Source organism: Rhinoraja longicauda, chromosome 3 (genome assembly GCF_053455715.1).
Source record: "Rhinoraja longicauda isolate Sanriku21f chromosome 3, sRhiLon1.1, whole genome shotgun sequence".
Lineage (NCBI taxonomy): Eukaryota > Metazoa > Chordata > Chondrichthyes > Rajiformes > Arhynchobatidae > Rhinoraja > Rhinoraja longicauda.
Window position 1 is genome coordinate 28,821,876 of NC_135955.1, and position 22,806 is coordinate 28,844,681.

At 41.5% G+C, this 22,806-nt stretch overlaps 2 protein-coding genes across 3 annotated transcripts in view; one reads left to right on the forward strand and one right to left on the reverse strand.

Annotated features, from left to right (window-relative positions):
• Positions 1-1,164: 1,164 nt before the first annotated feature.
• On the forward strand, positions 1,165-13,890 carry klf9 (Kruppel like factor 9). 2 transcript variants are annotated; one of them, XM_078395337.1, is made up of 3 exons: positions 1,165-1,946; positions 2,648-2,852; positions 9,567-13,890. In XM_078395337.1, exons 1-3 carry the CDS (start codon positions 1,592-1,594, stop codon positions 9,583-9,585), a joined length of 579 nt encoding a protein of 192 aa, XP_078251463.1. In that variant the 5' UTR covers positions 1,165-1,591; the 3' UTR covers positions 9,586-13,890. The 2 variants fall into 2 exon arrangements, with proteins under 2 accessions (XP_078251463.1, XP_078251462.1); XM_078395336.1 differs by lacking the exon at positions 2,648-2,852 and adding an exon at positions 5,731-5,980.
• smc5 (structural maintenance of chromosomes 5) overlaps positions 10,977-22,806 on the reverse strand; it is a 61,470-nt gene continuing 49,640 nt past the window's right edge. The window contains exons 17-24 of the mRNA XM_078395328.1: positions 22,084-22,206; positions 21,575-21,703; positions 19,368-19,463; positions 17,583-17,687; positions 17,356-17,475; positions 15,014-15,193; positions 14,457-14,552; positions 10,977-13,078 (exon numbers count right to left, since the gene is read on the reverse strand). Coding sequence (XP_078251454.1) covers positions 12,944-13,078; positions 14,457-14,552; positions 15,014-15,193; positions 17,356-17,475; positions 17,583-17,687; positions 19,368-19,463; positions 21,575-21,703; positions 22,084-22,206 — 984 coding nt within the window. The 3' untranslated portion in view covers positions 10,977-12,943. The remainder of the gene's footprint in view (positions 13,079-14,456; positions 14,553-15,013; positions 15,194-17,355; positions 17,476-17,582; positions 17,688-19,367; positions 19,464-21,574; positions 21,704-22,083; positions 22,207-22,806) is intronic.

The following is a 22,806-nucleotide window of genomic DNA, read 5'->3' on the forward strand; positions in this document are numbered from 1 at the left end:
TGGTGGATTACAAAATTAGAGGAGAGTTAATGGTCACATGAAAGAGAATAATTAATGTTCCTAAGTTCATAAGTGATAGGAGCAGAATTAGGCCATTCAGCCCATCAAGTCTACTCCGCCATTCAATCATGGCTGATCTATCTCTCCCTCTCAATCCCATTCTCTGCCTTCTCCCCATAACCCCTGATACCCGTACTAGTCAAGAATCTCACTATCTTTGACTTTAAAATATCCATTGATGGTCACCACAGCCTTCTGTTGAAAGTTGAAGAGAAGTGAAAAGAAATTAATGGCATTGGTTTCAAAACCAACAGAAACAATGGACTGAATGGCTTTTTAAAAATTATTTTAAAAGTATGAGAAAATTAGCATTTACCTTGTTGATCCATCTCAGAATCTGTCCATTTTCCAAGTGGCTGAGGAGATGTTTTGTCTGAAGGCTGATGTAATTGGTGGCATGGGATTATGAAAGAAAAACAACTTAATAAAGGAAGTATTACCCAGCAAGGCAGATCTGAGTCTAGCCTGTCGCTGTTTTTAAATGAATTGAACTCTTTACCGCCATGTAAAATAGAAGGTTATTGCAACTAACTGGATGATATTAAGATAATAAAAGTGAAATAAGGAATTGTGTCACTCACAACCTTGCTTCAGTCAATTTGATTCACATTGTCCAATTTGTATTCATTCTTGGAGTCTGTATGTCACTGGCAACGCCAAAGCTCAGTATGTGTTTGAATTGCCCTCAATGGGGGTAGTGAGCTGCTTTTTTGAACTTTCAATGGGGTAGTAATTTGGTCCACCTAGGTGGCTTGCTAGGCTCTCCGCTTTAAAAATACCTAATGACTTAGGCTCCACAGCAAAAGTCCGCGGCAAAGCAGGTGAGACAAAGGCAGATTTTCTTTAATTATTTCAGATGAGCATTTGCTTCTTTTAAAAATGAACCCAGCAAATGGGACTAGCCAGGTATCTGAACCATGTCGGCAACGTTCAAGGTCAGGTCGCCCTGTCCATATATCAATGGACTCCAGGTTGTTGGATTGTTTGTGAATGAAACCCATTGTGTCCATTCACGATCAGCTCGCATTGTGACGTGGGCGGGGCGGGGCGGGGCGGGAATGCGGACACGCTGTCTTTGGGCGTTCACAGTGCGCTACCGCACGGTCGCAATCTTAGCACAGAGCCACATTTAACCACACAGCAGGCTGCAACGCGGGTAACTTTGCAGGACTGCAAAAATAAATTAAAAAAATAATCGGCATTTGATTTTTACGGGTAATCAATCTCTCTTTATCGATTGCTGGTTCACTTAGGAAAAGAAGGAAACATTTTGCATCGAATTTTTAATTCTCTTCATCCCCAGTTTGCAATCTGGTTTGCAACAACAACTCACCTGGTGCAAAAGTAAACTGGGAGCCTTGAAGGGTCGGATAAACTGCAATATGGTCTGACTATTTATACAATGTTTGTAAGAGTTGTACACCACGTGTTTGTCGGATTGTACAAGGGACAAGAGTAGATGGCATCCTTTAAAGCGTGATTTATATATCACATAAAACGACAAGAGGCTGATTTGACTGGTCCGGGCGTGATGTCTGCAATTGCATACATCGATTACCTTGCCGCCGAGTGCCTGGTTTCTATCTCCAGCCGCCCTGTGGTGCACCAGTCTGCTGGGCAGGGCTTGGCCGGAGAGGAGAGGAGGGAAGTCCGGGAGGGCATGGCCAGGATCCGAGCAGACCTGAGCAAGTGCAGTCCGCTGTCACTGGGGTCCAGCCACCAGTCCTGCGCCCGGGAAGCGCATTTCACCTCCGCAATTCCGCTCTGTGGCGCCACGGACCAAGTGAAAGGTTTCTCCAGCCAACGACACGAATGCCCGTACAGTGGATGCGCCAAAGTCTATGGGAAATCTTCCCACTTAAAGGCGCACCTAAGGACGCACACAGGTTAGTCCCATTTTATCATTTACAATTCTGTTCCGGTAATTTACTGCACATTCTTCTATGTTGTTAATGCTGCTAATGTGCCTGTAAAGCTGCAGCAAGTAAGACTTGCATTGTTCCGGGTTCTGTTAGATAAGGGCCACACAGCTGGTAAAGCTGCTGCAAGTAAACCTTGCATTGCTCCGGGTTCTGTTAGATAAGGGCCACACAGCTGGTAAAACTGCTGCCTCACAGTGCCAGAGGTCCGGGTCTCAGATGCAGATACAGTCTGAAGAAGGGTCTCGACCCATTCCCTCTCTCCAGAGACGCTGCCTGTCCCGCTGAGTTACTCCAGCATTTTGTATCTACCTTCGATTAAAACCAGCATCTGCAGTTTTTTCCCCCCACAGTCCATCCTATTGAAAACATTGAGAACCACAGTCCTCCCGGACTTCTCTCCTCTCCCCTCCGGCCAAGCCCTGCTCAGCAGACTGGTGCACCAGATCTCAGATGCTGTCTGTGTGGAGTTTGCACGTTCTCCCTGACCCCCGTCGCTTTCCCACGGGTGCTGCGGCTTCGCTTTGCAGGTTAATTGGCCGCTGTAAATTGTTCCCAGTGTGGAGCGAGTGGATGCGAAAGTGGGATAATATAGATCGATACTCGGCGGACCGAAGGGCCTGTTTCCATGCTGTATCTCTAAACTAAACACTCTTGACTCTATGCAGCCTTTCCACGAGTCCCAAAGCAGACCAACGTGGATGCCAATATCCTGCAGACAGGAGCTCAAAAATGTGCAGGTCATGTACGTGACAGAGCATTCACTTTGATCGGTACAATGCCTCTGAAATCAGTGACTGTTGTGAAATGTCTACCACAGTCGCGGGAGAAATGTATACCTGTCACTTTACAATTACTAACGAAGACAAGCCGGTAACGTATTTCATGAAGTTATATTACATAAGAAGTCAGAGAATTGGAACAGATTAGCTTTCCGTCCCCGTTGCCTCATTGAAAGGGTTATTGCCTCATTGTCATCCTGCAGCTATTGTCTATTGTTATCTAAAGGTTATCCGCCCGTCCTTTCCCAGGAACCCGGTGATTTTCTTTTTATTTGTTTTTTCAACTATTTACCCATTCCCTATTGAAAGTTACTAATGAAACCATTTCCAGGCAGTGAATTGAGCTCTGAAATATGGACATGTACTCCGGTGTAATACCGAGAGTGTGCTGCCCAGTCCAGGGCATGTTTTTAGCATTAGACTTTAAACCGAAGCCCTTGTCTGTTACTCAGCATAATAATGTAAAAAGATCCCTCGGCTCTGCGTTTCAGACGGCTCAATATCCCTCAGTCTACATTACTAAAACAGATTATCTGCTCATAGTCATTTCATACTGTATGCAATTTTGGCTGTCATGTTTTCAATAGTACACGTGAGAAATACTCCTCTGGTTGTAAACTACATTGACACCGTGGTGATAAAGAATTCAAGAGCATTTATTTTCATCGCCTCGCTGCTTCTTTTGTTCATTTACTACAAATTGGGTTATTCCTGTCACCGAAATACCGCGTCTCCCTTTCTACTTAAAATAAAGTGATGAAACGGAGAAATTCAGAAGGTGCAAGGCACAAACTTGGACATCATTACAGATTAGAGTGACGAGGAATTGCAATAGAAACTGAAAATGCTGGAATCATTCAACAGGTCAGGCAGCATCTGTGGAAAAAGAAATGCTCAACGTTTCAGGTCTGCAGCCCTTGTCAGAGCAGGGAAAAAGGGAAACCCAGGATAGTTTTCAGTTCATGCTGACCTTGAAGGAGAACTCTGTGGTGATTTACACTTTGAAACTTTCCTCTTTTTGTTGAGAGCGGAATGTGTCTGAGCATAATTTTCAGTTCCAGGTGTGGCTATGATTGCATTAGCTCAACTTGAGTGACTGAAAAGCGTGTGGCAATATGCTATAGATGCAGATATATGCTTTAGGGAGTCGATGGGCTCAGAGTTGAGTCATAGAGTAATACAGTGTGGAAATAGGCCCTTCGGCCAAACTTGCCCACACCGGCCAACATTTTCCCAGCTACACGGGTTCCACCTGCCTGCGTTTGGTCCATATCCCTCCAAACCTGCCCTATCCATGTACCTGTCTAACTGTTTCTTAAATGTTGGGATTGTCCCACCCTCAACTTCCTGCTTTGGCAGCTTGTTCCATACACCTTTTGTGTGAAAACATTTTCCCTCGTTCGTATTAAATCTTTTCCCCTTCACTTTAAACCTATGTGCTCTGATCCTCGATGCACCGACTCTGGGCAAGAGACTCTGTGCATCTACCCGATCTATTCCTCTCATGATTTTAAACACCTTCTATAAGATCACCCCTCATCCTCCTGTGCTCCAGGGAATAGAGTACCAGCCTACTCAACCTCTCCCTATAGCTCAGACCCTCTAGTCCTGGCAACATCCTCGCAAATCTTCTCTGAACCCTTTCAAGATTGACAATATATTTCCTATAACATGGTGCCCAGAACTGAACACAATACTCTAAAAGTGGTCTCATCAATGTCTTATGCAACTGCAACATGACCTCTCAACTTCTATACTCAATACTCTGCCTGTGACTCAGCCTTCAAGGAACCATGCACCTGCACTCCTAGATCCCTCTGTTATACAACCCTCCCCAGGGGCTACCATTCACTGTGCAGGTCCTGCCCTTGTTAGACGTCCCAAAATGCAACACCACATTTCTCTCTATTAAATTCCATCAACCATTCCTCAGCCCATCTGGCCAATCGATCAAGATCCTGCTGCAATCTTTCACAACCACCTTCACTATCTGCAAAACTACCCACTTTTGTATCATTAGCAAACTTGTCAATCTTGCCCTGTATGTTCTGTTCTCATCCAAATCATTGTGTATTAACCGGCATCTGCAGTTCTTTGTTTCTACTGCTAGTTATGTCGTTAGCTCTCAGACAAAGCTTGCTGATTGCATTCTTGATTTCGGTCTTCTGAAACAGATGCTCTATTCTGAACACTGTCATGGGAAGAAATTATCGTCAGATGGAGAAAAAGGTTCAATGATTTGCTCAAAGCAAGGCTCATTGGAAAACGAATGCAACATTCCCATTTATACCTGGGAATTTCTAACCCATGAGCACTCAAAGTGGAGAAGGAACATTTGTGATGGTGTTGGGAATATTCAGTCCACGCATTAAGAATGCGCAGAAGCATAAATTGCAAAAGGAACGCACCACTTCACCTATTGCCCATCTGCCCCATGCTCCTGCCCCATCTATGGAAGAGTCTGTGGGTCTCACATTGACCCCATCAGCCACATTGGACCACTGGATGCAGCTCATCTTCAAATGTGAGAGGCTGCCACAGAAGAGAAGATTGTGACACCTGGAAAAGAGTTAGCTATGGTCAAGAACACCTGCATTAAAATAGTATCATGGCAACAATTACAAATGTGCTTCACAGGAGGGTTAGCAAATAACAGATGACACCGTGCCCCATAAAGTGGCATTAGGACAGATGGTCAGAAGTTAATTCCAAAAGAATAAGTCAACAAGTATTTAAAATGTAGGGAGACAATTTCAATGCTTGGACCCTTGGCTGAAGGAACAGGCACTGAAGTTCCGAGTTGCAAACTTAGGGCAAACTTATGCATCAGTTCCATGAATGTAGGATGCTCAAATTGTTACTACAGAACCAGGGTAGGTATTTAAAGGCAGCACAAACTCCAGGGAGCCATGATGCGAAGTGAGGTATGGATGGTGACATGGTTAAAATGTTCTCTTTGGCCTCTGCAGGAGAGAAGCCCTTTCCTTGTACGTGGTCCAGTTGCTGTAAAAAGTTTTACCGTTCCGACGAGCTAACACGGCACTACAGAACCCACACTGGCGAGAAGAAGTTCAAGTGCCCCTTGTGCGAGAAATGTTTCATGAGGAGCGACCACTTGACCAAACATGCCAGACGGCACCCTGACTTCCAGTCCAACATGCTACAGAGAGCACGGAGGGGCGCCATCTCCTCCCTGGCTACAGTCCTCCAACCAGCAAGGTAGAAGTGCAGCCTTCATGCAGGGACAAGCTCGGCAAGCTACTGAGACCTCTCTCCCAGCCGTTTATCCACTTGCTTTTGCTGCCATTGCTTTCATTTACAAACATAATTGATCATGCCTATTTGCATTCTGCACGGTGCCATGATCTTTGGAGTCACTGAGCAGCTTCTCATCGGGGTCTGTGCTTGCTAGCAGAAAGATTGGGCTGGCAGATTTATTTTGCTTTGAGGCATACAGCATTGCCTTGCAGCGGATCTCCTCTACGTCCAGTACTTCCTGAGTAGAGTTTGAAATGGGTTCTCCGCATGCATCCTATTTCTATTCCTGCACTGTTAGCTGGTGTAAAGATTCACTTGAGTTAAAGTGTTGGAAGACACCTTAGACATGCTCTGATCGGGCTGCATAAAACCGCTACTAATTCTGCTCATTTCCATCAGAATTACGGGGAGAACTAACTTTATAATGGGGAAGGGGGAGGTGGAAGAATCACAAGGAGAATTCAGCATTGGGTCACAACTTGCTTTTGCAGTTTGTGTTTCCAGCAGATTTGATTTGACCACATCAAGGTGTGCCTTGAAATGGCTGGTGATTCCTGGGAATTCAGGGAAGAGGAGATACTGAGTGAAAAGTCTACTGCATCGGAAAAATTGTTTTGAGAAGAATTGCTGAAAAATCTACCTCTCTTTTAGTTTACACTGTGTGCCTTGTCAATCATTATACTACTTGGTACCCACCTCTGAGTGTGAAATGTACCATATATGGATCGTCTAGACTGGCCTTTGTCTTGCATTTCATGTTTCCTACTATCACCCTGCATTTGTACTTATAGAAACTGAGTTAAAAAAAAGCTTTTTTTGAGATTATGCACTACTAATTAGCGGGGGGAAAAAATGTCCATTAGAAGAGGGAACAAGTGAAAAGTGGTCCAAAGGATGGACTACTTTTTATTACGGATCATCTTGACAACCATAAAATAAAATTGCATTGTGCTTCTGTGTTGGTAGATGTCTGATTACTTAAAAAAGAGATCTATTTCAGTTCTGTTTGGTTGAATTTTGCCTGATTTTTTCCAAATCATCTTAAAACCACACCTCTCTGAATCATAATCTCTAAATTGGCTGGCATCTTATCTGATATCCGGTGGAAAATGAGTAGACTAAATAAATTATTCTAACTATATAAATGGAAGACACTTAATATTCTCTGAGGCAGCTCTGTTCCCCCAGCTACTACTGATTGCTGCCCTAGGAGGTGTCTCAGGCAAACTTGGTGTTTAATGATCTTGGTGCTGCATTTGAATTTCAGACTGCAGTTAGAAATATGGGAAATTGCATCCCCACCACACTTAATGCTTTAACAAGGCCTGTCCCTCTTCTACCTGTCACTGATATCCATCAAATATGCCCTGCAACTATTCTATAAGTAAGGTGGCTATGTCTTGACAATGTAAACTCACCCAAAAATAAGCTTCCTGCATTCAATCATGCATGAAAGCTCACTTAGAATCCACCCCCACCCTCAAATGTACAATGGTTTTTTGCTTTGGCAGCTCTGGGAATGTGAACCAACCTTGCAATCCTCTAGGTCCCTGCATTCCTCCAGGCGTGGGAATTAATCCCTTTGACATCAGTGTCTTTAGCTGCCTGAGCTAAAGATCATGAATTTCCTCCTTAAACATTTTTGCTTCTGTCCTTTTAAGATCCACTTTTGGCTGCTTTTTCAAAGCATTTCCTGTAGGACACTCTGGGAAACATTACAATTCAAGGTACTATATAGATGCATTTGTTGCTTTATTGCTAAATTTTAGCAATTAAAATACTTTTCTAAAAGCAAGCAGCAGCTTTTACTGAGGGAAATGTTAATTGCTTGCCAGTTAATGCAACACATTGCAAATCCTAAAACGGTTCCAACTTGAACTAAGCTTCAGTAACCTTTTGCAAGTGAGCTGCTCGTGTCTGTTTCATCTCAACGAGCAGCTTGTGCACATGAAAAAAGAAGTCTATGGTATTTTATAACCAAAGATGTACTTTTCAAAGAGCAGTTATTGTTGGACCAATATCAAACCCCATCAGAGGTGCAGCAGACGTTTGAGAGAACTTTTTTTCAAATGGATTTTTCATCTGGGCCACTCATCTAAACAATGTCATATTTACAATTTGAATTTGATGCCCACCAGTAAAACATCTAAATGCACCGTTCAAATGTAAATCCTGTGCAATTCTATGAGAATTTCTTCTCTGAGGTAAAATTTTATTAAACATCAGCTAAAAATAATACAATTAACTTTATTTCCTCTGCCATCAGACCTCCCCACTCTCAATTAGATTAAAATAATAACTGGCCTCAATTTCTATTCAGCAAAGATAAACATTTAACTGAATTAAAAAGATAGATTTCAATATTTTTTTGGGCCTAGCTCATTTATACACAATGTATATAATTTGGAAGAGCACAGGAAAAACCTTCCCAGCTTGGAGCTACTGCCCTCTACCACACACACGCACTACTTGGAACATACCTGCTCAGCCAGGTCAACACCACCAAACTGCAAGCTGCAGACCACTGGGCACATACTTAAGCATCTGTCAGTCATTGGAAGCTTCCCTCCCTCCACTCACATCTCACTCTGCACAAAGAGCCTAAAAAGTCTCCACTGCCCACTAGTTCAAGTGCCTCTGTCATTTTCATACATCTTTATGACAAAGGTCATTCTGCCCATCCAGCCAATGCTTATCGGTTTGGTATTGTCATGTGCATCATAAAAAGTTTTATTTTGTATGCCATCCAATCAAATCAGATAATAAAATACATCAACCCGCAATCAAGTAAAATAGGTAGAATGAAAGAAGAGTGCAGAATATACTTCTTAGCATCATAGCGCAGAAGTTCCAGAGACAAAGTTCTGAGCCAGGTTGAAGAAACTGTACCCTAAGCTTATGGAAGGACTTTCCAGAAGCCGGATAACAGAGGGAAAGAAGCTGTTCCAGAGTCTGGTGGTGTGTGCTATTATGCTTACCCAGGTCCAGGATGGGATTATGGTGTTGAAGGTAGAGCTATAGTCAATAGTCGCGGGCTCACAGAGCAATCCCAATCCACCAATCTTTCCCTGTAACCTAATCTCCTCAGATTCCCATTAACTTCTGACAGACTCTATCACATACCTATTGGAATTGTCAGTTAGGCAAGCAATCTTTGGGATAAGGGAGCAAATCGAGCACTCCAAGGGAAATCCATGCATTCACCTTTCACAGGGAGAATGTGGAAACTCCATACATTCAGCGTCTAACATCAGGATTAAATCAGTCTCCAGAGCTATGAGGCAGCAACACTACCGGCTGCACCAAAAGTGCCACCAATGTCTAAGAATGGTGACAATTCCACCCGCTTTCAGGAATTTCCTGACATTTTAAAACAAATCCAGGGAGCTCAGCCAAGGCCATGACCCAGTTAAATGATAGAGTGAAATTTAAGGGCTGAATGGCCTATTTTCTGAGACAATTCTATCTAAAAATATTGTACGATAAAATGGTGTCCTTTAAACCTACAAAATACCTTTTGCTGACAACTGTTCCTTTCCCCTCACAGATGCTGCTCGACACGCTGAGTTTCTCCAGTAGATTGTTTGTTGCTCCAGAATCCATCCTCTGCAGCCTCGTGTCCCTAAGGATCTTTCGATGTTCTGCTTCCGGGCCACACAGCTTATTTGCCTGCGACAGCTAATTTCAAAGCAAATAATTTCAGACAGTTCTCCAGTCTCAGTCCATCGAAGAGATGGACAGTTGCGATACCCTCCAGAGGGAGCTGTATTGCAGTTTAATTTCTAATCAGTGCAAGCACCAGTGGAAAAGTCTACTGCAAGCCTGTGAGCAAATTAACTACATGATGGATTGAAGGATAGTGCATAGAAACAGGCTTTTCAGCTCACTGCATCCACGGTGACCATCGATTACCCATTCATACTAGTTCTATGTTATTCCACGTTCACATCCGTTCTCTACACTTGGAACAATTTACACAGGCCAAATAACCTACAAACCTGCACGTCTTGATGTGGGAGTTAGGTTAGGTAAGGGGGAGGTGCAGCGAGACCTGGGTGTCCTTGTACACCAGTCACTGAAAGTTGGTGTGCGGGTACAGCAGACAGTGAAGAAAGCTAATGGAATGTTGGCCTTTATAACAAGAGGCTTTCATTATAGGAGTAAACAGGTTCTTCTGCAGTTGTATAGGGCCCTGGTAAGACCACATCTGGAGTATTGTGTAGTTTTGGTCTCCTAATTTGAGGAAGGACATCCTTGTAATTGAGGCAGTGTAGCTTAGGTTCACGAGATTGATCCCTGGGATGGCGGGACTGACATATGAGGAAAAATTGAAAAGACTAGGCTTGTATTCACTGGAGTTTAGAAGGGTGAGAGGAGATCTTATAGAAACATATAAAATTATAAAAGGACTGGACAAGCTAGATGCAAGAAAAATGTTCCCAATGTTGGGCGAGTCCAGAACCAGGGGCCACAGTCTTAGAATAAAGGGGAGGCCATTTAAAACTGAGGTGAGAAAAAAACTTTTTCACCCAGAGAGTTGTGAATTTGTAGAATTCTCTGCCACAGAGGGCAGTGGAAGCCAAATCACTGGATGGATTTAAGAGAAAGTTAGAGATCTAGGGGCTAGTGTAATCAAGGGATATGAGAAGGCAGGCATGGGTTATTGATTGGGGACGATCAGCCATGATCACAATGAATCGAAGGGCCGAATGACCTCCTCCTGCACCTATTTTCTATGTTTCTAGGAAACCGGAGCACCAAGAGGAAACCCACACGGTCACAGGGAGAACGTACAAACTCCACACAGACAGCACCCGAGGTCAGGATTGAACTCGGGTCTCTGGTGCTGTGAGGTAGCAGCTCTACCATATACGATGAGTAATGTACATTTGTCATGAATTTCAAAATCTGGTTTGTTTTAAATTTTAATTAAACTTTCCAGTATTGACCAGGCCCTAAAATATTGAGACATGAAACAGCTCAACTGAACTTAAAAATGACACTGCAAAAATAAATGTTGTTTATTTCACTTCATACAGGGACAAACCATTTCAAAGGGTAATTCTTTTCTTTTCAAACAAATAGCAAGAGCACATTAAAAGTATCAAAACAACAAGTGAGTTCTCAAAGGCAGTTTAAACACCAAAATATTTTCCGTACGAATTTTACAAAAATGCACAAGGAGAAAATCTTACAATTTTGTAACATGTTTCATTAAAAGCCAATGCGAAGGAAATTCAATGAATTAAACTGGTTTAGTTGCAATTATGTCAAAAAAGGGCAGATACTAGAATCAGATCCCAGATATTCCCTTTTATAGAATATCTGTAGCTATGAATATGGCATGTTTGGCCTTCCTCTAAAGGCATTATCAGGCTGAGACGGGAATAACAGAAAGATCACGGTAAACCTGGGAGGAATTATAGAATCACATATTTTTTCTCATTAAAAATGTGCATATGGCAATTTATATGGTAAAAAAATATGGAATACACTGATTAAACACCTGCAACTCCAGGACACTAAATATTCTGTTATCCATTATTTACAAAATACAGCATTTTAAATAGATAAACTTTTTAAACCAGTCACCTCCCATATTTGAATTAAGCCACAGATTAAAAATACAATGTTTTTTTATACGTCCGACAGCAATATTGAAGGCCAAGATGCAGGCCTTGCCCCTGGGTGCAACACCGTATCCTACTGTATAAATTAAGGAGGACTTAGCAACAACCCTCTGTCATGTGATTTCATCAGAACACAAGAGATTTGGTGAGTTAAAAAAAGTGTGCTAGGAACACATTTGACAAGTTGCTAGTGCAGCACAACTAGAGTACTGGCTAAATCTATAACAGACAAAGCTTTTGATGGCCAATTTAAATTCCCCTCAATATTATTCTCTTTCTATGTTAAATGCATCCTGAGGGGAGGATGCAAAATACCTTATCCTGCAGAGCTCATGAATTATGTGTACAGCATAGTTCGTAGTTGAGAGAGGAGTCACTTTCGTTTCCAATAGAAGGTGGATTCAAGTTCTACTCAAAAGTTTATTTCACTATTTAAAATAAGATCATCTGCTGTTTGCAGGGAGCTGCTCGTTTACCTGAAATAGCTGATTATTGATTTTCTAACTGCTGGCTGACAGGCACAGTTTTACCAAAAATGCATTTGAAGCATACATGTTTTCCCTTTCCCAAAAGGGGAAATGGTTCTGCATGTCCCCATTCAAAACTGATCTAAGTGTCGGCATAAATTAATCAGACAACACAAGATTGGGATATCCAGCAGGGATATTAAATAGCAATCCTCAAATGAATCTACCTTTACTGAGAGAGAAACTCTGACTCCCATTTACCTTAACTCTAATAGTTCTATTAAGATCAAGGCACACCAGAATGAAAGCATTGAATATAACTGCATGGGTAGATGTGCATAGGGACAATGGTGTGTGGCAAAAAAAGGCTACACATTTATATTGCAGCAGCAGCAGCAGCAATATCTAGTCCATTTATGTAACAAGCATTCAACAAGCCAGTTGAGCAATTGGTCCCAGAACACACGTGTTCTCACACCAGGATCACAATGGATACCAGCAGTCAAATAATTGCAGACCTTTTTCTCTCATTTCAAAAATAGTAGGCAAAGGTGTACCAAGCACAGGCAAAATGCCATTTATATCCTCCACCATCCCATTCTCCAAAAACACACAAAAATGAAAGGGCTGGAGTAACTCAGCAGGTCAGGCAGGATCTCTGGAGAACATGGAAAGGTGATGCTTCGGGTCGGGATCCTTCTTCAAAACCATATGTAGTTTCGAAAAAGGTTGCTGATACAAGTAATTGAAGAAATAGCCCTGAGTCACAAGGCAACCCTTTTGCCAGTAAACAGTATTGATGTGACAATGGAGATGCCCATGGCTTCTCAGTTATGTACTTGCACCCTCCGTCGCCGCCTGAGGAAACCCTTCAGATTCCACTTGTCTGGTGGAAGCATGTACGGCCCGTTGTAAACACACAGCACTGTCATGTTTTCAACATAGGTTAGGTTCTGCAACAGCTGTGGAAAACCAAAGAGCAGTAAGCAAACAAAGCCAGCCATGGAGTCTTACAAAAGCTGGCTGAAACTCTACTACATCACTCACTCGTCCTATAATTTTCATACATATATACTCCACCTACCACACTATACATTTTCTCTACTATCACGATAGTCATATAGCGCAAAACAGGCCCTTTAGCCAAACTAGTCCACACCGATCAAAATGCCCATCTAAGCTAGTCTCATTTGCCTGCAAATAAAAACACAAAATGCCGGAGTAACTCAGTAGGTCAGGCAGCATCTCTGGTGAACATAGATACATGATGTTTTGATTCGGGACCCTTCTTCAATCTGAAGATCACTTATCCATATTCACCAGTGTTTGACCCACTGAGTTACTCTAGCACTTTGTGTCCTTTTTGTAAGCCAGCATCTGCAGTTCCTTGTGTCCTCATTTGCCTGTGTATGGCCCAAATCCCTCTGGACATTTCCTATCCATATACAAATGTCTTAAATGTTATTGTACCTGCCTCAACTACTTCCTCCAGCAGCTCATCCCATATATATAACCCCCACCCCCATGTGAACATTTTGCACCTCAGGTTCCTATTAAATCTTTCTCCTTTCACCTTAAACCTATGCCCAACTAGTTCTTGAATCCCCAATCCAGAAAAATCTTGTGCATTCACCCAATCCATGTACTCATGATTTCATATACTTCTATAAGATCGCTGGTAGACACAAAGTGCTGGGGTAACAGCGGGTCAGGCAGTGTCTTGGGAGAGAAGGAATGGGTGACGTTTCGGGTCGAGACCCTTCTTCAGACTGATGTCAGGGGAGGGGGCGGGACAAAGATAGGATGTAGTAGGAGACAGGAAGACTAATGGGAGAACTGGGAAGGGGGAGGGGATTGAGAGGGAAAGCAGGGACTACCTGAAGTTAGAAAAGTCAATTTCCTATACATCTATAAGGTCATTCCTCAGTTTCCTACAGTCCAAGGAATAAAGTCCTAGCGTGCCCAACCTTCTCTGCGCTGTTTTTAATCTTATTAGCATCTTTGCAATAGCAGGGTGAACATAATACTACACGGTACAGTCTCACTGACTTCCTTTGCAACTGTAAGACATCGTCCCAACCTTCATACCCTGACTGATGCAGGCCAATACGCCTATAAGTTTCTTCACTACCCATGATGCCATTTCCAAGGAACTTTCACCATTTTATGTTTTGTAATAATCCATCAGGTAGCAGTGACAAAATATTCCTGTATCAACTGGTACTACCATTTCAAATTTTCCAGTCCAAGATTTATTTCTGACAATTGTCTGATATCAAAACTGTGCAAAAATCCAAAATAGAACAATACATAACTTCATTGCAAATTCAGCCAATGTACCTTGGGCGTGATAAAAAAATACTGAGAGGTATTTTCCTTGCAAGCAGCACGCACCACCAACTCAAACACCCTCCTCTCATTGGTGGGATCCATTCCCTGCAATCAACAAAAAGGGTCAGTGCTCCTGATACAGTTCGTCATTGCTATTCCAACGTTTTCCCATAGCAGGATACTATTCACGCAAATTTAGACAATGACCTTTGAGAGATCAGTTTCCATGTTATCAGTTGTATCACTCGGTAGATTTCTATACACAAAATCTCAGTCACTCCTTTGCAGGGTTGTTTGAGCACTGAATGGTTGGAAGAGACATCTTGTTGATACGACATTAAACTGAGGCCCTGCAAGCCCTCGCAGATAGAAATAGGTTTGTATTGTATTGCAGTTCTTTGAGTTATCCTAGCCAGTATTAATAATTAAAATTAATCTGTTTAGCACAGACATTATGAGTTGAATGGCTTTCTGCATGCAATAAGATGCGACAATTTACTTCTTTTGCACATCTTGCATAGTTTCACTCACAGGGAAATAAATAAAAGTTGAGCTGATAGAAGTACCTGATTTATCTCATCTACAACACGAAAGGGGCATCTATTTAGTTCCTGTAGTGCCATCAGATACAGCATTGTCGAAACGCTTCTCTCCCCACCACTCTGGTGATGTTGTGTGAGTTCGTGCAGCTGAGTGCTGCTGCGAAACTTGACTCTAATTCGGATACCATACTTGTCATATTCCTCCTGTGGGCAAAATAAGAGTACACATTGGAATGAAAAATTTAGCAGTCTTTGAGATTATAATTGTCCAAGAGTCAACGGAGTTTAGAAGGAAGAGAGGTAATCTGATTGAGAATTACAGGACTTGGAGTGGCATCTACAGGGTGGCCGTTAAGAGGCTGTTTCCGCAGGATGAGGAGTCAGTCAGTCAAGGCTGGAATTGAGTATAAACCTTTGGAATTCTGTCGCTGGACATTAATTGAGTGTATTCAAGGCATAGACTAACAAATCTTTGGACTTTAAGAGAATTAAGGGATACTATAAATGGGCTGCAAAGTGAACTCAAGTTAAAGGATCAGCCACAATCTTACTGAATGTGGAGCAGGTTCATGGAACTATCTGGTCTACTCCCACTTCTATTTATTTTCTCTTCTAGTTTGTTTGATCATTTAGACATTAATATTTGGTCAGCACCTCACGTTATTACTTTAAAGAATTAACTTTCCACGTGATGATGGTGACCATGAAACATTGTTATTAAATGCTAAAGTATTTTCACTGTTCAGCTCTTGTAACTGAAACAATGGTTAAGTTCACAAAAGGAGAATATAACTATTATATATATGCAGGATTGTTGGCTCCTGCGGGCCAATGGGTCATGGTTTCTGCATCTACAGTGAACACACTAGAAGACAGATGGCTGTGTACTAGCAGAGTACCGAGGCAGATACTGATCACTAAACTGAGAAGCCAGGATGAACGGTGTATCCAGTGTGGATCCATTATGTATATTTGGTATTCAGAGTGTAAAATGCTTGAGAAGATCGTTTTTGTTTCTTTTTCTTTATATTTTTAATTAGTTTACAGCAGCGGTTCACTGTATTTTAACTAAATTGATTTTTAATTAGTTATCTATCTATGTATTACTAAAACTCTCATCTTATTTGTTTGTTTGTCCGTTGCCTGCTTGTACGTACCCGAAATACAGCCAAAACGGTACACGATAGCACAACAATTTTAGGCCCACCTTACTCACCATTGGCCTGCGGTTCAAATGGTTGTTATTCACTTTCTAAACTATAAAAATATCTTTTCAAATTTTAATAAATCTCCTTTCCACTTGCCCTGCCCGTCAGCCGTGTTCGATGTCACAATGGGAACCCAACGGCTCCACGCCTGCGCAGTTGGGGCCCGTTGATCCAATAGAGATGTTCCCTGACTTACAATGCTTCGACTTACGCTATTTTGACTTTGCGATTCCGCAAACGGCATCTTGCGTCACAATGGTAAGATGGCCGCTGGATCCGCACGTGCGCAGTTGGCGGAGGGTTGCCTCTCACGCCCAAGTTACGGGAGTGGCGGCCAATGGGGGGGGGGGGGGGGGAGTTGAGGAGAGCTCTCCTGCTGCTGGCCACCACGATGGCCGCCCAGGGCCGGGGTGAGTGGCTTCCTCTCCCCTTTCCTCTCCCCTCTCACCTGGCCCCGGGGGAGACTCCCTGGCCGGCAACAGATCCAGGGGTTGTCAGTTGGGGTAGGGTTGCCGGGCCCGCAGGAGAGGTTTGGACCCAACTGGTCCACGCCCGTCTTGTAATATATAAATCTATACATATTTAAACTCTTTCTAAATAACTCTGCTGAAAAGACCTGGCTGAAGGACATCAAGGCAGTTCTTAGGAGCAGGCCCTCAAGTCCAATCATTGCTCTCAGTGCACTGCTTCACATGTTCGCCATGGCTGTGGGAGACTCTGGTCATAAAGACAAATGCAACCACAAGACTAGCATGGGGTGGGGAAGCATTTTCAAGGCACGGGCATTATTGTATGCTTTGGACCAACGTAGCTGTAATAAAAAGAAAGGCATGCAATAGGGATTGGGGGGAGTAAAGAGGCAGCAAGTCTACTGCAGGACCATATTGTTTCAGCAAGTCTCTACTGCGCAATATTCAAGTGGACAATTTGCATTCAGTGAATATTTCCCAATCCACACAAGGGGACAATGAACAAAAGATTGGTGACAGGAATGGTAGACGCTCTGAAATCCAGTTAATTCTATAATCTTGTCAGGAACAATCTACAGCTGGGCTAAAGGCAGGAATGTGTAACTTCTTTGTGGGTTGAATCATTAGACAAATAGTATTGGATGGATTACAGGCATGTCAATCTCAAAATAGTGGGAAAAGGTCTTACCTCATTCTCTATGGGGAGGTCAACTTCACCTGCACATTGCATCGAGCGAAAATACTCGCTAAATTTCACATTAATCTGTTCAACAAGCAGTTTCAAGGGATTTAACCATCTTTCTTTGACCTACAGGGGGAAATGTTAACATAGAATCACACTGACAGCTTGTGAAAATGCTTGAAAATCCAAATTGACATTAATGTAGTTGCCAAAGAAAGTTTTGTTCCAACAACCTGTGAGATATTCTGTTTATAATTTTCTAATTCGCTCTTCTTTCCATTTAGCTCATTGGTCAAATTTTCTATTTCTTGTTTCCTCCGCTTGTATTCATCCACAACCTAAGGAAAAAAATATTTTAGAGCTTATCAATTCAGCAGAGAGCAATGCAAGTTATTGTCAAAACTTTATTTCACTCAGTGCATACTCTTCCCAGATCTATTTAGAGCTTTTTGACAAGTATTACTCATGGAGTTACAATGTAACCTGACTGCCAAATATATTTAGTGATATTTATCCCCCATGTCATTATCAGTATAATAATGACACATTCAATTGAATTACAAACTTCCCCATATTTGCAATTCAGTTTTTAATTAAATGGAACAAACCAGATAACCTGTTTGTGCTTAGTTACTGCTGTTAGTGAAGGCCTACTGCTTGTAAACTGACTGATACATACCCTAATTTCCAGACGCGACTTCCAAAGCACATTCCTATGCAACTAGAGAAAAGCATCCTGCACTTTCACCTCCACTCCCACCCCTGGCAGTCATAAATATTCCTTCCTGGTGAAATTGCAGTAGTTTCAATTTACTATACTTAAGATCAGTATTTACTATTCACAATAGTCTCATAGGATTGCATAAGGAAGAGACCATTTGGCCCATCAAGTTCATGGCGACACTGCGGAGCAAGTCTGTCAGTCCGCTTCATAGGATTATACATCACAGAAAAAGGACCTTCAGCCCAACGTCAATGTCAACTAAAATGCCCATCTACACTGCCATTTGCTTATTTCCCATTTTCCTCAGAACCTCTTCTCTCCAGAGATGCTGCCTGACCCGCTGAGTTACTCCAGCATTTTGTGATACCTTTTCTCTCCACAAGCTTGTCTAAATGTCATTTTTTAACATTGCAATTGTACCTGGCCCTACCACCTCCTCTGACAGCTCGTTCTATATATCATCACCCTCTGAGAAAAACGTGCGCACAGATCCCCTTTATATCTTTCTCCATCATAAACCTATGCACTCTAGATTTAGACTCCCTTAACCTAGGAAAAAGACCGAAGGTCCCACTCTTTCCCTGCAGCCCTACAAACAAATTTTCCTGGTATATATTTAATCTTTTTCAGAAATCCCTGATCAATTCTATTACTAACAAATTTAGTGGCAGAGAGTTCCAGATCACAACTGAGTAAAACATTTCCATATTTTTCTTGTATTCTTTGCCAACAGCTTTACACTTGTGTCCTGTTTGTGTTAAACCACACAACAATGGGAACACTTTTCTTTATCCTATCAAAAGCTCATGATCTTGTACAGCTCTAGAAAATCCCCTTTCAACTTTCTTTGCTCCAGGTTCTGCTCTACATTGGCGACACCAGGTAATCTTCAAATGTGGCACAGGATCTTTTGTTCTCCTTGCATTTTAATTCTTCACCTTAGTCCAAGTTACTGCTCTTCATTGAACCTTATCTAATGGAAAATGGCAGATATACCGGATCATATTTATACTTAAACAAGTACTCGGTAGTGCTTTGGAACATTAAAAAACCATGCAGAGTGTGAAATCAATGCAATTTATTTTTTTGTTTTATTTTATTGTTTTTTAATATTTTGATTTGAAACTGCAATCTGTCTATAACTTCACCACAAGTAGAAATCCATGGTCGATACTCAAATTCAAAAAAGTCCCAAAGTAGTACTTGAGGAGTAATTACATGCTTCCAACATGCAGAACTCAATTCATTTATTAAAACCGCTAAATTTGAAATGTTAAACAAAAGATGTTCTTACTGAAAAATTCAATCCTGTAAAACATGATGCTCTTGACTTTTCCTCATTAAGACAAGCATCTATTTCATCCAGTGAATTAGAAAGACTCTGAAATGCCTAGGCAAAGAAAGAGAATGAATCAATCTTTAAAGTTCTAGAAAATTGAAGTAATTTATTCTGAGTTGTTAGCGATTTAAAACCAGAATGATTTTCAGTAATAGATTGGCTGACAAAAGACTTATTGCAGGACACAGTTGCTCATTGGCTTATTGAGTGCACAGGGGAATAACAAAAAGGTAATAAACTCAGCCATCAATCAATTTGTACATAATTCTCATCAGTAATGAAAAGGAAAAGTAATAAAATAAAGACACTTCAACTGCCCAGCACAACACAGGCGATAATTCCACTGAAATAGCCAATTGTCTACACAATCCAACATTCTACGATTACTATCCTCAAAGGGACTGTAACCATCTAATGTTTTCTTATTATCTAGAGCAGTCTTGTCAAATATCCAACAATAAATGTGACTGTATATGAAATTGTTTCAAATTGTGCAACTGAGCATATAGTCAGCAAAAAAAGCTAGATTTCATAGCTGAACTCTGCACAATCACCACCTACCAACCCACAACCAATACTGATCATCACCTCTCCTACAAATAGAAAATTCCATGTATAATATTTTATTAATTTAATAGCATATGCACACAAGTTAACATTCATTTTCCTCTTTCATTAAACTAATCCATGATTTCAACACCAAGACGATTTAAAAATGAACACCGAATGTGATTATGTTTCACATCTTTTGGTTGGTCCTATAAGTTTAATTTTCACTATTAAACCAGTGTACCTTTTGTTATCAGTTGAGAGGTAACGAAAGCATTTACTATTTTCAAATACTTTAAATTGTCTACAGGCGCTCCCCGACGTGCCTAAATATTACACTCTGTGAACCCTTACATATATCAGATTTTACGCAAGTCAGAAACGTTCTCTTCAGTTACCAGTTACAGTTACCATGTAAAAAGTAATTGGGATGGGATTAATTTGAATAGATCTCGGGGCATGAACTGCTCACTGTCGAACATTGCTTGGTCTGTGGCAATTCCCGTTCTGTCCAGTGATTTTGCCATCCTACCGTCTTTGAATAGATGAATCCGTCATTTGTCCGAACATTCGTGGTGAGCGGATGGATCATGACACACATACACATGGTGAGTGGATGGACCCTGACACTCATACACACGGTGAGTGGATGGATCCTGACACTTGGACAGTCACACGGTGAGTGGATAGATCATGATACTCATACAGTCACATGGTGAGTGGATAGATCCTGACACTTGGACAGTCACACGGTGAATGGATGGATCTCACACTTGGACAGTCACATGGTGAGCAATGCTTGTCTGAAATCAAGAGGATTTATAGGGAATGGACCCGTGTAAGCCTGTGCTCCATCTAGCGGCCGGCAGGGGAATAACAGGAATGCTGAACTCAACTGGTTCCTCACTAGTTTCCTTTTTACTTGTCCAGCAGGTCCTACCAGCGGCAAAATTGCAAGTCGCATTTCATAAGTGGTGGAAGGGGAAGGAGAGTTTGGAAATACATTTGAGTTTTCTCTTCTTCGGCGTTTGTAACTTTCAGTCTGCAGTGAGCACAGGATGAGAACGAAATGAAGATTCAAAGGTGTATTTCTGCCCCCTTTTAGCTGTCGGAATGGGTAAAGCATGCCTTTGTGCAGTCTGTCACTCAGAGATGATGGCTCCCTTCATAATCTGCTCCAAGCACATTGTGAGAAGCACGCATATCAAAGGTGTTCTTTTAGTTAAGTTTAGAGATGCACCTTGGAAACGTAAACTGGAAAGTAAACTTATTGCACTAGTACCAAATTGTTTATGTAAGTGTGATTTTCCAGAAATCACCTATTGAGCAAGCTGGGGTGTGTCTGTATTCTGGTAGTCATTTCAATCTGTCCAACCCCAGGTTACCCCATTCTTTTTGTTTGCATCGTGAACCATCAATAAATTATATATCATGCTCACCTGTAACCGTACAGTTCATATTTGAATGTGCAATTCTTGAAGCCCCATTAATAAATACAGGTATAAGTGCAGGTATAAAATTACTACTTCAGGGCGATGACGGGCCAGGGCCAAGTTCTTCCTTGGTGTCAATCTCTGTACAATAGTATAATCCAGCAGTTTGCTTTTACTTACTGTCATCAGTTCTGGGGGGATGTCTTTTTGATTTGGATCCAAGTCACAGATTTCTCTAGCTGCTTTCATACGCTCCTTACATGTATTCAAGAGACTGTGCTTTTTTTCATCCAGCTCTCTATATTGTTGCTATAATCCAAAATTAAAACAATGTCATGGACAATGACATTATAACAATGTCAACTAGTCTAATTTGACCAATTTATATACTATAAACTCAACATAAGAAAACAAGGTTACATGAATAAAATTGGTAAGTGTCAAGCTAGACTTCAAACTAGAAAGGCACCATTTGCAACACATTAACTTGAGTTAATGCCATGTTGCATAAATTTGGAGAACTCTATGGAGACTATTTAAATAAACTGACGTGCGAAATAAAGGTCGGAAAAATAATCAGTTTGATTAAAGTATTCATCTCAACTTGGGTTAAACAGAACAGTGCTGGCTAAAGCAATTCATTCATCAATCTCAGTATACCGAGTCAGCATAAAGTGTGGTAACTATACCTCTTTGCCTTTTTGCTCTGCATTAGATTCTTTAAATTCAGTTTCCAGCTGATTCTTCTGATAAATTAATGAAGTGTTTTCGAGAACAAGGAAAACTTTCTCCATGTTCAGAGTCATGCAGGTCTAGAAACAAAAGAGTGAAGGAGTGTAACAGTGCACGTCACCGCCCTACTGCTCCCGTCAACAGCTATAACAAAAATGCCTATTCACACTGCCAATGTACTGAAAAATCTTCATAACATTGTAAACTGGAAATAAAGAAAGGGACTGATTCAGTAGTAGGCTTACTGTAATAGGATTCTGTGATAGGTTAATTGTCACTTCTTTGCTTGATAAGTATGTTTTGTCGGCAATCGTAAATGATTCAATTATTACTTTATTTCCATGAGGAAGATTTCATTGAACCCTGTGAGGGATTATTTCAGTGAACTGCCTATTCATCCTGCCAGTTGGAAATAAAATGCTTGGAACAGCGTCAACGTAGAAATGAAGTACAAAAATAATTCCACCCAGGCCACACAAAGGAAGAGAATTCACTATCACCCAGTTTGTACACTTGCAGGTCTTTGTCCCAGGCATAGAGTGTGTTCTCTGCCACTTTGGATGCTAGTTAAAAGAATTTCCCATGTTACTAACCATCTATATTCTTTAAAATAAAACAGTGGCAATTTTGAAAAGAACATCTAGACAAGTTAAATCTTGGTAAGTAGTCAATCCCCAAGG